The following is a 14,697-nucleotide window of genomic DNA, read 5'->3' on the forward strand; positions in this document are numbered from 1 at the left end:
AGTTACAGTAGGCAATTAACGAGGTGTCAAATTGAGTAAAACATTTAAAACTGTTTACTGCTACATTTGAAAAAGCTGCTTTTCTCAGTTGATTCATTTACACAATAAATATGCTCAACTTGGATTGGTGTACAGTTATAGAATAAGACTAAAAGATCATATTCTATAATAATCCTTTATGTCTCTGAAGGATCTACAATGGCTTTGTGTTTGACTGCGGTTGCTGAGCAGCTTCTGAAGGATGTACAGAGGGCATACTCGGAGAAATCCCAGAGTAAGTAACAGTAGGTTAGAAATGCTGCAGCATTTTATGGGGTGATTTGGAATTATTTTTTATCTCTGATTTGATCTTTAATTATGGTACTTATAAAGGCAAAAATACAGTATCAGCAGAATCAAAACTGTTTAGGATTACTTTACAACTGAATAGAGTTTAACAGAATATTGTGAGAGCAGTTCACACAGTAATAGATGCTATCATATCTCATAGCATTATATCTCCAATAAAATAAAAAAACGAAATAAAATTGAAACTATCTTTAGATACCAAGCGTATTTTGTATTGACTGAATACAAGTGGGACTGGACAAAAATGGGCCAGATTGATTTTTTTTGTATTAAGCTTTAAATAACTAGATTTCAGCATATTTATTATGGCACTTTGCAAATGTGTCCTATTTAGAATGACTTTCTGAACTTTCTTTTATGATTTCTGGAGCCAGTCTGCACACTCATACCTTTTACGCTAAAGTATATTTGACTTTACTACGTTTTACTACAGCTGCTAATCTTTAGGGAAACCTTTTGCTAATGTTTGGAACATTACGTTAAGCATTTCATTTCAAATACTGGTGTTGGATAATCAGCTTTGTACTGATGGTGATGGAGCGCTGCATTGTGCTTCTCTGTTCTGTATTTGGAATTAGGCATGGTGATCTCAGGCTCACATAAGGTTGCTTCACTGCATTCCATTCCATCTTTTATAGTTTATAGAGATTACACAAGCTGTGTGTGCTAATTGTGTGCAGTCTGTGTCAGCGGTGGAAGAACTGAATAAATAACAGGGGTGTTTGCATGCTCTGAACTTATTTTTTTTTATTTAATTTAATTTTATTAACTTAAATAGTCTTGCTATTAATAATGAAAATCTTTTTTTACTCTTCATATATTTTTTTATAAAAAAAAATTGTCAGTAATGAAGTACAATTTCATAATAGTAAGTAATTGTATGTACATAATCATGGAAAGTTTAAAAGATGTAAAAAAAAAAGTAAAATGAGATGACCCCTGGCTGCTATAACTGTGCTTATGGTTGTTTTTCTTCTTTCCCCCTTTTAGTACCAGATGACCTACTTATAGCGTGAGTAAATATGCACACAAAAAAGAGATGTGTCTCCATATTCATATTGTTGTTGTTTTTTTTATCCTTAGAATCGTACATTTGAATTAAATTCTTTAAAACGGCTATTAAAATTAGAATTCTCTTGTATAGTACAGTGTTTTTTTTTTATCATATTTTTGCTTATTAACCATTTAAACAGCACTGGTTACTCTCTCTGTAATATAAGGTAGAGTTGGTTTAGTCTTTTTTTTTTTAAAGCCCTGATGAAATCCTTGATATTCTTTTTTTTTTTTTTTTTTTTTTTTGGCCCGCCACCACCCCCTTTCTTCAGAGGACAACATTATTTTTATTACTAGAAGAAAAAAATGTAACATAAATAATAGTACTGATAATAGTAATAGAAAAAGAGGGGAAAACTCCAAACCAAATAGTAAGTGATGGATGATTGGGTGTGATTGGGTGTGTATGCAGTGTGTGTGCGTGTGTGTGTGTGTGTGTGTGTGTGTGTGAGTGCTTATGAATGTATGTCAGTCAGTGGAATGTAACTAAACAAACATAAACAGATAAACAAACCAACAGAGACAAAGACAGACAGATTATCATACATACATATATGTGAAGGATTTATTCTATAGATTCTGTTGAATGGTTTTGCTATCTCCTCAATCTATGGGCATATATATGTAGTATTGTGGTGAATTTTAGAATTATTAAATATGTATATGTTGATGTGATATTCTTGATATTCTTAAAAAAATGCACATTATCAATCCAATAAGCAAATGTATTACAATAAAATAAAATGCCATATGTTTTGTTGCCCATATAAAAAACAAAGTTATGTACATTGGGTAAAAATTATTGTGATGAATTATCCTTTCCTAAATTTCCTTCGGGATAAATAAAGTATCTATCTATCTATCCATCCATCCATCCATCCATCCATCCATCCATCCACCCACCCACCCACCCACCCACCAGTACAAGTTCATGGACATGAAGGTTCTGCTTGATAGTGACAATAGTTTATTGGTCTACATATTTTGTAAACCCTTGTGTTGAGTATTCATGTAATTATATTAAAATATCATCAGCCCAAGGTCAATAAGTTTGTGTATACTAACATGACCCCACTGAAAATCATTTTCTGCAGGGACTCTTGAGATAGCTTTGGAAAGCCCGCCCGAGTGCTTTAGCCTTGTCTGCTTAGATGCCTTTGTGCCTCTATGGGGTCAAGGCTGCTGCTCTTCCTGGGCTACTTATTTGTTCCAGATGTCATCGTCTGAATAAAACATGACTTTTAAAAGCGCTCATAAAGCCACAATAGCAGTCATTCAGCCATCCCCAGAGGAATCATTAGGCCACAGTAATTACTGTTACTGGGCATCACACGCCTCTCTAAATGGCATTTTAGCGTCACTGAAAAGTTGATGAGTTGCTTTATTGGGGAAGTGATTGTGGTTGGTGAGTGCCGCTTTCTCATGTGAGGCTTCTATGGTGACAGTTTTACCATAGATAGAAGGTGAGGTGAGGTGTTTTCTTGCTCTGGTTGGCTGAAATGAGCTGGAGGGGTTTCCCACTCATAGCAGGAGTTACTTTTAGTCACTAATATCTACTAATTATCACTGTGTGTTAACCACAGAGAAGATCTAAAATAGATCTGAGAGGAACTGGATTTCCCTGCTCTTTGTTTGTGGTTTAATATTTCCACATCTATGATCTGGTTTCTCTACGTAAATATAGAGCAAATATATATTTTTTCTTAGTATTTATTCGCCTTTACACTTTCAATATCTCATTCTTTTCTTTTTTTAGGTTGCGGTTTGCGTTTGGCTCATGTACTCTTCAGGCCTTAGATCTGGTGGACCAGCGCTCTGTAACACGTGTGTCCTCTCCGAGTGGACGAGTAGCATTTCAGGTATGACAGTACTGAGAAAAATTATTTCCACTATTATAGATTATTACTGATAATAGTACTAATCTAGTAGCAGTATTTACTTTTATTTTTGTGATGCCAACCTATTTACATTTGTGGTATTTAGCCAACGCTTTTATCTAGGTCAACGTAGTTTGTAAGTAAATGTAGTGTCACTGTACGTGACCACTGGCACTTAAGCCCCGATGCATCCTATTCATTTCAATGGATGGTGCATGCTGGGTTGCGTTGAACGCAGCCTCGCCGCCCAGCAAAATATTGCAGCAGAGCCCAACTTTATTCAAATGAATCCTGCTGCTGCGTTGTGTCCAGCCAATCAGAGAAGAGCAGGCTGTGACTTCACCCACACAGAGCCGCACACATATACCGAGCAGGCACCTTTTTTCTTACTACAGAACAGAAGCTGAAAGTGGCGGAATATGGATTTATTTAGATTTATGTAACAATAGATTACAATGAGGTTAATTAAAAATAAAAAATCTTAAACTTATGATTGCCTACTTCTGTAGCTTCATTTGAATTCAAAAATGTGATGGACACGCCCACACGCGGCAACCAAGAGGAGCAGCTGAATGCGTTGAAGAAAAGTGCCAGTGGACACGTACCATTAGAAGTCTTGTCCAGGTCTTGCTCCCACCCCAACGACCTGCCAGTCCAGGGGAACAAACTTATTGATTGTGTCCTGGTTGGTGTAGTTTGGTTTTATCAAGATAATTGTTGTCTGCTGGAGGTTTGATGGTGTTGTTAGCCACTGTGCAACAGGCATCTATTGGCTGTTGTATCAGAGCTGAGGATCCAGCACTTTCCTCTGAGTGCACTGGCTACCTGGCGTCAGTTCAAAAAGAGGTGGCGGCTGATTTCACATTTATCACAGCAGGCATGTGTTTGTCTTCACTCATCCTAATGCACCTGGAGAATTGCAGTTGTAGGGTAGTTCTAGGTGTATGTGGGACAATTGGCATTTTTATTATTCTAACTTAATGAGAGAATTGGGGAATAAATAATAATCTCTTAATATTGTCTTCTTAAAAAAAAAACCTTTGTATTTAGTCAGGTGACCTGTCAACCGTGTGACCTGAAAGCAGCAACTCAAACCACCAAGCCAAACATGCAACTCGAGCAGCTTGTATTAAAGAAAAATCATTGTTCATTAATCATAATCGAGGTATAATGTTTCAGTTTTCCTAACACCTTCGTCTTGTAAGCCACACTGTATGTATGTCAGTTTTTTCAGAAAGTCTGGTGGCTTTTGTCACTTAATGTGACTTAGACACCTACTTACTTGCATTCAAAACAGTCAGCCACAGTGTGTTATATTATTTATCTATTTATCCATCTTCTGTTCTGCTTCTTGCTGGTCAAGTACCTGATCATTCTAGAGCCTACTATAATTATAACAAACAATGCAACAAAAAGTCCATCATAAAACAGTGATCTGAGACTGGAGAAAATCACAATATAATTATTTTATTTGCTACAAACTACTTTAGGTGAAATATAGAGTAACATTAAGAAAAGCAGGCTTTTTTCCAGTGCAGTGATTCTATATTGCTGTGCAAATCTGATTTGTTATCTTGGTGTCCTGGCAACTGGTTAAGTAGTTTCCTGTTGGATGATTAAATCAGAAATTGTTACTTGTGGCAGTATAGATGGCTTATCATTTAGTACTATGGCTGTACCATAGGGTATACAAAAACATTGTTATAATTTAAGAAACAACAAAAGTAATCCATCATTTGATTTTTTGTAAACTAACTTTTTATATTCTGCCTTATAGTACTGTGGTACACTTTTGTTACATTGTTTAATCTTGGTAAGTTATTGTTGTTTACAAAGTATATAAAAAATTCTCTTAAATGCTTGAAACTGTTATTTATTTATACTGAATAAACTTTTATTACTTTTTTGTCACATTAGTATATTTTATGAGTTTAGTAGAATTCATATTTTTTTCAGTGTTTTGTCATATTACAAAGTACCGTGAAATATTGTGATAATATTATTGGATCTTATAGACCAGTATAGTGAATAATAGTCATTGCCTATACTTTGAGTTTGCCGGTTTCACAACCTAGCATTTCCAGTAATTTCATAATTCCCATAATTATTATTTATTAGCATAATCTCTTGTGGTGACATCGCTGTGTTCTCAGTCTCAGAGTGACTCACAGACCTCTAGTAGTTGCAGACCACCTCAGATGTTTTGGTCAGTCCAGTCCAGTCCTGGTTCTTCTACATGAGCAGAGCTGTGATGCTATCTCTTCTTCCTCTGCTTCAGCCAGAGGCTGTTGTAGTTTTCCACACAGGGATGCTCACATTCCAGTAAGTCTAGCCCAACAGGGTGCGCTGTGAGTGGGCACTACTGGCTCTGACAGACCTCAGGGGTATGGAAACGCCTCTGTGTTGGTTTTTTTTTCATTCTTCTTTTTTAGTCTCTTTGTTGTGCTGGGCATTGTGCGGTGAGCCTGACAAATTTCCGCTAAACGCCCACTGAGAGACCTTTTTATGGGGGAATGAGAAAATAAAATAAACGCTATTGGAAGGAATATTGAATGAAATGTTGTGACTCAGATAGTCTCCGACTTTTGATTCATCTGATCGTAAACCGTCTCTCATCTGTCAAAACGAGACAAGCATTCCTGGCTTTTTTCTTTGGCTTGGTTAGTTTTGGATGTCTTTTGGTGACCAGATGTTTTTCATGATTAATAACTCTCAGAATAATTTCTCATAGTGTGTAGATTTCTCTTAGTCAACCTTCTCTTTTGGGAGGATTCTGCAGACGTGTTGTATAACATAAATCTAGAGACAGCATGTTAACTGTGTGTGAAAATTGGCAAGTCGCAAGTTAAACAGCAGTAAAATGTGGAATTCTGCTCACTTTCTAGCTTATTGCTGCAATATATCCAGGGTATTTGTGACGTTGGCAGCAGTAGATGTTTGGTATTTGAGAAGTTGTAATTGCACATAGATTACATTAATTTTACGTATGTTGGTCTTATGTCATTGGCTTCTGTAAGCAAACAGTGCAGCTGCCATTTTCAATATATAAAGCTCTGAAAGAAAATTAAGAGAGCACTTCAGTTTCTGAATCAGTTTCTCTGATTTTGATATTTATAGGTTTATGTTTGAGTAAAATGAACATTGTTGTTTTATTCTACAAACTACGGACAACATTTCTCCCAAATTTCAAATAAAAATATTGTCATTTAGATCATTTATTTGCAGAAAATGAGAAATGGCTGTAATAACAAAAAAGATGCAGAGCTTTCAGACCTCAAATAATGCAAAAAAAAAAAAAAAACAAGTTCATATTCATGAAGTTTTAAGCGTTCAGAAATCAATATTTGGTGGAATAACCCTGATTTTTAATTAATGTTTTTGAGCAACTTGGCATGTTCTCCTCCACCAGGTTTGATGGCTTGTGATCATCCATCTTTCTCTTGATTATATTCCAGAGGTTTTCAATTTGGTAAAATCAAAGAAACTCAACATTTTTAAGTGGTCTCTAATTTTTATTTCCAGAGCTGTTTATACACTGCTTGTCCAAAAAAGTCTTCACCTGGATTTAACTAAGTAAATGATCTGAAGTTGCTGCAGTTGATCAAGTCTAGGTTCAGCAACAGTATGTGCTGAAAGAATGAGGTCAGCTGACTACATGAATATACTGAATATAGACCAGGTTATTCTATCAATGGACTTTTTTTTCCCCTGATGATACGGGCATATTCCAAGATGAACAATGTCAGGATTCATGGTGCTGGTATAGTGAAAGAGTGCTTCAGGGAGCATGAGATCATCATTTTCACACATGGATTGTTCACCACAGAGTCCAGACCTTAACCTCATTGAGAATCTTTGGGATGTGCTGGAGAAGACTTTGTGCAGATTTCAGACTCTACCTTCATTAATGCTGCAAGATCTTGGTGAAAAATTAATACAACACTGGATTTAAATAAATCTTGTAATGTTTCAGAAGCTTATTGAAACAATGCCACAGTGAATGTGTGCTGCAATCAAAGACAAAAGGAGGTCAAACGAAATATTAGAGTGTGTGACCTTTTTTTTTTGGTGGCTACTTTTTTTGGACAGGCAGTGTATCTGTTTGTAAATTGTGAGGGAGACAGCTATAGAATAGTTTGAGGATTTTTTTATCACATGAATTTTGTTATTAAGGATTTTTTCTTTAATCAAATGTATGTTAATGCAGTTCTTTATATTTAGTTTATAATTACACTATAGACTTTTCTTTCTGTATATTCACATGACCTCAATACTTACTTTTTTTTAAACAAGAGCCCATTAACAGTGACATTGATGATAATAATATTGTTTATCACGATTATTTCTGGGACAATATATTGTGCAAAAATAGTGATCATAACAGGCCTGTTTTTTGGTGCTTTTCCTCTGCTTTGCATTTAGGAAGCAGTGCAGTGCAAGTGGGCAGTACTAGACTATTTTATTGTATCATGGTCATTTTAGTTATACATGCATAGATATACATTGTTATTCTAAGCATCAGATTCAAGATGTCTTGAATAGCTTCTTCACACCTCTTCACACTTACATCTTTATTACAAACACCAAAAGTGCTTCCTCTGTGACATCTCTCAAGAATCCCTTTAAAACACTTTAAAACTTTTTTTTACTGGTGTTATCAAAAAGCATGAGGTAATTTCTTGTTAGTTATATCTTAGTCTTAGTTCATTAAAGCACTATAAAACACGTTTATGCCCAGATCAGAGTACACAAATTTAGCCTGATTTTGACCAGATTTTGTCTGAGCCGTTTCTTGCTTCGTATTTCTTGAGCTGTGGCAACAATACCCCTGCCTTTATTCTGTTTATTCTTGATTTATTCATTCTGTTTATTCCTTTAGTCTGTTATATGCACTGAAATCTAGCTAAAGTAGCTACATCTTTACCTCAAGTTCTCTCTGTAGTACACAAAGCCCGTGATGACCTCTTTGGGTCACCCAGGAACAAACCCACAGTCACATCTCCCTCTGCTTTTTGCGTTTTTCTGAGCACAAAAGCACTACCATCACGCAAAGCGCTTCTGTAACCATGTTTGTCAGATTCTATCCTCCTCCCCCACGATGACCTACGAACTCACGCAAGGACATGGGCAATGATTGGTTGGTGACTAACGTGTAGCGTTGCCAGTTCCCCGAGTACAACACGAAACAAAGATAACTGCTTAATCTGACATGCATGTGATTGTAAAACACCGTGAGATCGTGAGGGATGAAAATGTTATGTAGTCTGAGCTTGGCAATAAAAGAGGTATTTAATTTTAATTAATCGAAGGTGTCCTTCTGCTATAATACACTTTTTCTTGTTCTTTGTGAAATACAATAGTTTTGTCTGAGTTGTATATGCATGCTGCACATTAAAATCTTTCTCAACCTCCATTGCCTGCAGCGGCTCACACTCACATCTTTATTACAAACACCAAATATGCTTCCTCTATGACATCTCTCAAGAAACCCTTTAAAAGAATCCTTGAATCCTTAAAAAAACACTTTAATCTCTGGACTTTATTATTGATTGATAAAAGTCATAGTCGCTTGAGCATGGTTGTGTGCATAGCATAAATCCCTCATCACCTTTGCCCACTTTATTCTGGTAAAATGCACCCCAGTGTCTATTTTTAGTTATTGACATTGACAGTCAGTTTCAAAGAAATACTTTAAATAAGACACCTGAAAAAAGGCTAAGGCGAAATTAGCCATACAGTTATAATTTCTACTGTTCAAATAATTCAAATAATAAAGAATTGATATTGTTTCACACATTAGGTACATGGTAAAAAAGGGAAGCATGCTTCTGTTATTAGTGTGTCTGTATCGTATCTGATTTTACTTACATTGGTTCTTGGTCAACCATTGTAACCACTGAAACACTCCATTTAGAATCACAGCTCTAGCTATTTAGAATGAACTGCTTTAAAAAAAAGGATGGTTTGTTTCCTGTCCTTCAGTGAAACAGGCCTAATATTTAGCAGACTAGATCAGTTTATTTAGATAAGTAAGCATTTACCGTTTGCGGAACAGGAGGAATTTCGGGTCAGTGGAAGGCTAAAGCTGCAGAGGTGTTTTCCGGCCCACAGAGGAAGAAGCTAGCCCCCGGAATCTCAATTGTTGGTATTTCTAGGATTATACAATATTCCTATAGCCTATTGTTTAAGATAAATTTATCTTTACTGTAAACGCAGGTAACGGACATAATTGAGATTTTTTCCAAACCAATGGCAAACCTTTCTGGTGGAGCAAAATCAGTATGATGTGTCCAGGCCTTAGGAAAAAGACAATTTCCTTCTCTTAATGCCTCTGGGGTAATTTTCTTGTACAGTTATAGAAATCTACATCAGAGTTATCATTTGGCCTCTAATTAGCCTTTAATTAACACACACAGACGTTTTATAGTTTTTTTTACTGGTGATATTAGAAAGCATGATGTAATTTCTTTTTAATTATTTCTCACTCTTAGTTCATTAAAGCCCCATAAAAAAACTTTCATCATGATTGTTTTTTGTAGTTTATTGTTTCATTTTATGTTGATTGTTTTAATACTGCTTTGATTCAAATATAGCAAAACAAATTTAATTTGCAGCATTTGAAGATTAGTCAGTGTAAACGTGGCACGCTTGACTGACAAACATCGGAAAACTGGACTCCAATGGTGATGAGCACTAGTGTGGTTAAGCACAACACAGTTAAGATAATAATCTGCAAGCTCTGCCAAGGAAGTGTCTAGCTTAGATATTTTGTAACAAACATCTCCCAGGCTTTCTGAGAAACTAGATCCACAATTTTCTATTTATTTATTTTCTTATTTTTTTTTTAATTCTTTATTTAACCAGGCAAGACATTAAGAACCTTTTCTTATTTACAATGGCAGCCTGCAAAAATGTGAACAAAAATAAAGAAATGCACTTTATCAATATCACTTTTTTACTATATCCCTAAGTGGATCATATTAAATGTGGTGGTAAATGCAGCTTTAGTACAGATAGTTTAATATTTGTATAATATTTTATATAAGCATAAATGTATATCTTGCACCTTGATGTTCCGCATTGGATCAAAGAGGATCACATAAATTCACGTCTCAGTATATTAGATGCTGAACATTAATTCATTCACATTTAGGTTTGGTTTCTATAACAGGGATCAGCTGTGTCCTGGACCTTTTATTTTTTATGTAAATGGGAAATCTCTGTTCAGAATGCTGTGTAGTATAGGATCAGGCTTGTTAACAGGCCTGTTTAAAAACGGCCTATACTGGCATATACAGTGGTGTGGAAAAGTTTGAGCACCCCTGATAATTTTCATGATTTTTCTTTATAAATCATTGGTTGTTCAGATCAGCAATTTCAGTTAAATATATCATAGAGCAGATAAACACAGTGACATTTGAGAAGTGAAATAAAGTTTATAGGATTTACATAAAGTGTGCAATAATTCTTTAAACTAAATTAGACAGGTACAAAAGCGGAAAAAATACATCAATATTTAGTAGATCCTTCTTTTGCAGAAAAAAACAGCCTCTTAAATGTTCCGAAAGCATCCAGTGAGAGTCTGGCTTCTGGTTGAAGGTATTTTGGACCATTCTTCTGTACAAAACATCTGATGTTGTATTGCTAAAGGATCTAGCCCCGGCGCAACTATAACTTTGTCACTGAAACATTGTTCTCAAGAATCTGCTAATATTGATGAAATTCATGCAACCCTCAACTTTAACAAGATTCCCAGTACCTGCACTGATCACTCAGCCCCACAGCATGATGGAACCACCACCAAATATTTCTGTGGGGAGCAGGTGTTTATCTTGGAATGCTGCGTTCTTTTTCCACCATGCAAATAACTCCCTACGAATAACTCAGTTTTAGTTTCATCAGTCCACACACAGAACCTTATTCCAAAATGAAGCTGACTGATCCGAATGTGCTTTAGCATACCTCAAGCGACTCTGTTTGTGGCGTGTGCTCAGAAAATGCCTCTTCTGCATTACTCTCCCATACAGCCTCTCCTTGTGCAAAGTGCACTGAATAATTGAGCGATGACCAGTGACTGCAGCAAGATGATGTTAGATGATGTTGTCAATGAACTTACACAAATTTTGTGTTCCAAAAAATAGTGTATTCAAATCAAGGTATTCAAATCAGTAAGACAAGGGTGCTCTGCTACATTTTGTTTAAAGAATTACTGCACACTTTCTATAAATCCTAGAAACTTCATTTTACTTCTCAAATATCTGTGTGTTCATCTGCTATATGATCCGAACAACCAATGATTTATAAAGAAAAATCATAAAAATGATCAGGGGTGCCCAAACTTTTTCATAACACTGTAACTCACCTCTCATTTATGTTTAGCAGCCTGAATATTCTCCACAGGGATCCTATCACTACACATTTTTGGTGTATTTGCAACAAACAAAATTACATTAAAATCATGAAAAGCAGTGATTCACCGAAATTAATATTTGTGGCCAAACCAAACCAAATGAAATCTTTCTCAGAACAGATTCTTAGTAATCATTCCACATGCCAGGCAGTTTATTAGAAACACAGTATTCTTATTTTGATGCAGTACTACAGCACTGATTTCTTGGATGCAATGCAGCATCTACTTTTGGACAAGTACACAAAAAGTAGTGTATTTAAAGTGTGTGACATGACTTCAGAATAATTCATTTTTCAGAAACCACTCTTTTATATAGGCCTATGAATTATAAACACACAAAAGATGCATTAGAGAGAGCTCTTGAATGCCAGTGAATCATCCAAATGATTGGTGAATGCATTATGGTTTGCTGGAGTGCTCTTTTGTTGAGTAGCACTGTTATATGAATACATGCTTGAACTTGGTGCAGCAGATGGCTTTTTGTTATATGGTAGAGGTCAATATTTTTATAATAATTGGTAAACAGTTTAATCGGCAGGCTGGATGCTGTGCCATCTTTTATAATCTGGAGTGATTGGAATGTTAAAAAGGAGGCTGGTAAATAAAACAACCTCTTCAACAGCACTCATAATTCATAATACAATAATAAATGCTCAGCTATAAGAGTCTTTCATTGAGACCTGCTTCTGGGCCCTTTGTTTAGGACAGTAAATCCCTACCCCGTGAGTTAAATATAAGTAGTAGGGACTGACTAACATAGCACAACATAGAATTCCAGATATAAGCATTCATCACAGCATTTTATCACAGGTGCAATGCGCTTCCTTATGTTAGCATCTTGAAAGTTAGGCTCCGTTAAAATGTGTTCTTATAGTGTGTGTACCCAATTCAGTCTGCTACACAGAGGGGTGTAGGGGTGTAAACGCTGTGGAGTCTAGGAGCTCCAGTCTATACATCAGGCGTAAGACTTAGTGACATTTTTGATCTATACCTAATTATCCATTATTAGAAACTGTCCTCACTAATACTTTCACGATCAAATACCATTAAATCATGACAACAGTGATCCAAACTCTAATGTTAGGCCTTTTCAGAAAGGTAGAGGCTGTTACTATTGCAAGGGGAAAACAAACTTTCAATTATCACCCTTGTTAAAAAGAAAAAGGAGCTGCTGGAGGAGCAGATATCTCCAAACATTTGTACATATATTGTACAATAAAAAGTGTTAAAGATTGCCATCAGCTTGTCGGAGCCCAGAGAGAGCACAGTTGGCTTTGTTCTCTCTGAATGGGTAGATGGCGCTCTTTCCCCTCATCACTCTCAACACTGTTGATGTTGGTCAGCACAAGGCGTCAGCAGCAGTTCAAAAAGATGTGGTGATTGACTTTACATGTATCGGAGGAGGCATGTGCTAGTCTTCACCCTCCTGGTGTTGTGGTATCACCTCTGATGTGGTAGCAGCTCAATGGGTGGAACAGTTGGTCTCAGTTGGGAGAAAATAGGAAAATTAAGTTGTTTTTTTTAAAGACTTAAAATGGATAGATTTTCTTTTAAGGTCTTCAAATAAACTTAGTGAAGTCTGTAATTTTTACTTTTACTTTTTCAATAATTCCTGAAAAGTGTAATTCAGTTTAATCGGAAGCTAGTTCGGTGTTCTGTGGGGTGGCTATTGGGGTTATGTGGTGATTAAACTACAAATCCCAGGATAACTGTAGACAGGAAACTGTCCTGTTTGCCCGCTGTGTGGATGCAAAATACATCCATGAATATCTACTGCCTCAGTCACCAAAGTAACTGCTTGTAATGGAAAACGTGGAAAAGTGTATTTTTCACTGAAATTTGGCTTGATAAGTGTTTTTTTTTTGCAGTTGGGTGCAAGAAGACGCAATTTGACAGATTGATAATTTGATCGTTTTATTTCCCATTTATAGTAAAACAAATGATATATAGTTGGATACTTTAACATTACATGGCCACAAATTAGTGTTTTTCTGTTTCAGACCGGTTTGATTATATATATATATATATATATATATATATATATATATATATATATATATATACAGTCCCTGACAAAAGTTCTGTCGCTTACCCATGTAGTGGAAACAAAAGCTTATAACCTGACTTTAAGTTCATCTATTTTTTTTAGGAATGACTTATATGAAAGCTGAAACCCTCCCAAATGAGGTTTAATTCATGAAAATAATTTTGCTTCACTGCAGAAATATTGATTATTTTATAAAGACAGAAAGGTCAGAATTTTGCAGGACAAAAGTTCTGTCACTTGCCATATAATGCACCCAATCCTTGTTTACAGCCTCACCTGTGCTCACTAATTGATTGGTTAATTAGTGGGTGTGTATAAAAAGAACTCCAGCACCCCAGATCTTCACTTGAACTGCAACTTGACCTCTGACAACATGCCAAAAATCCACCCTGCGACCAAAGCCTTGATTATCAAGAGGCTGAAGACCAGATCCACTGCAGAGGTGGCTGGCACCTTTAATGTGTCTCAGCGTCTAGTACAAAGAATTAAAAAAAGATTTGAAGAGACAGGAGATGTTTTTGACAAGCCCAGGTCCAGAAGACCCCGCAAGACAACTGTAACCCAGGTTATAAAACCAGATTAACATAATTCTGTTTAAATTGTTAATTAAATATAATATACATATATATAATTTAATTATTATAATATTATTAAATAGTGTGACTACTAAGCTAATTAAGAAAAGAAATAGTTCGCTATAAATAAATACAGGAATACAAAATAATATTTGTATTTATTTTATTTAGCATTTTTCCTATTGGTTTACACTAAATCCAGCCGGCCAATCGGGTGGCGCTTGGAGAGATGTGGGAGTTCTCATTCACTCTGACGGAGATCCGCGCTCTGTTCACTTCCAGCCAGCAGACGAGACGGAGGGTTCTCCAGCTGCAAAAGAGAGAAAACACAGTTTTAGGCTAAAATTAAGTGTCGACAGCTTATTTCCTAACTTTATTAACCTGTCG

The 14,697-nt window shown here is 35.8% G+C and overlaps 1 protein-coding gene across 8 annotated transcripts in view; it reads left to right on the top strand.

The window, feature by feature from the left end:
* zswim7 (zinc finger, SWIM-type containing 7) overlaps positions 1-14,697 on the top strand; it is a 161,581-nt gene that overhangs the window by 2,913 nt on the left and 143,971 nt on the right. For 7 of the 8 annotated variants that reach the window (XR_007438393.1, XR_007438404.1, XR_007438397.1 and 4 more), the window contains exons 2-4: positions 191-274; positions 1,339-1,360; positions 3,158-3,260. Coding sequence is in view for 4 of the 8 variants with exons in the window: in XM_049476148.1 (XP_049332105.1) it covers positions 199-274; positions 1,339-1,360; positions 3,158-3,260 (201 nt within the window). In the remaining 4 variants the exon portion in view is untranslated. Of the gene's footprint in view, positions 1-188; positions 275-1,338; positions 1,361-3,157; positions 3,261-14,697 lie in introns of all 8 variants that reach the window. The other variant, XM_049476143.1, reaches the window with a different exon arrangement.

This window comes from Astyanax mexicanus, chromosome 1 (genome assembly GCF_023375975.1).
Source record: "Astyanax mexicanus isolate ESR-SI-001 chromosome 1, AstMex3_surface, whole genome shotgun sequence".
Lineage (NCBI taxonomy): Eukaryota > Metazoa > Chordata > Actinopteri > Characiformes > Acestrorhamphidae > Astyanax > Astyanax mexicanus.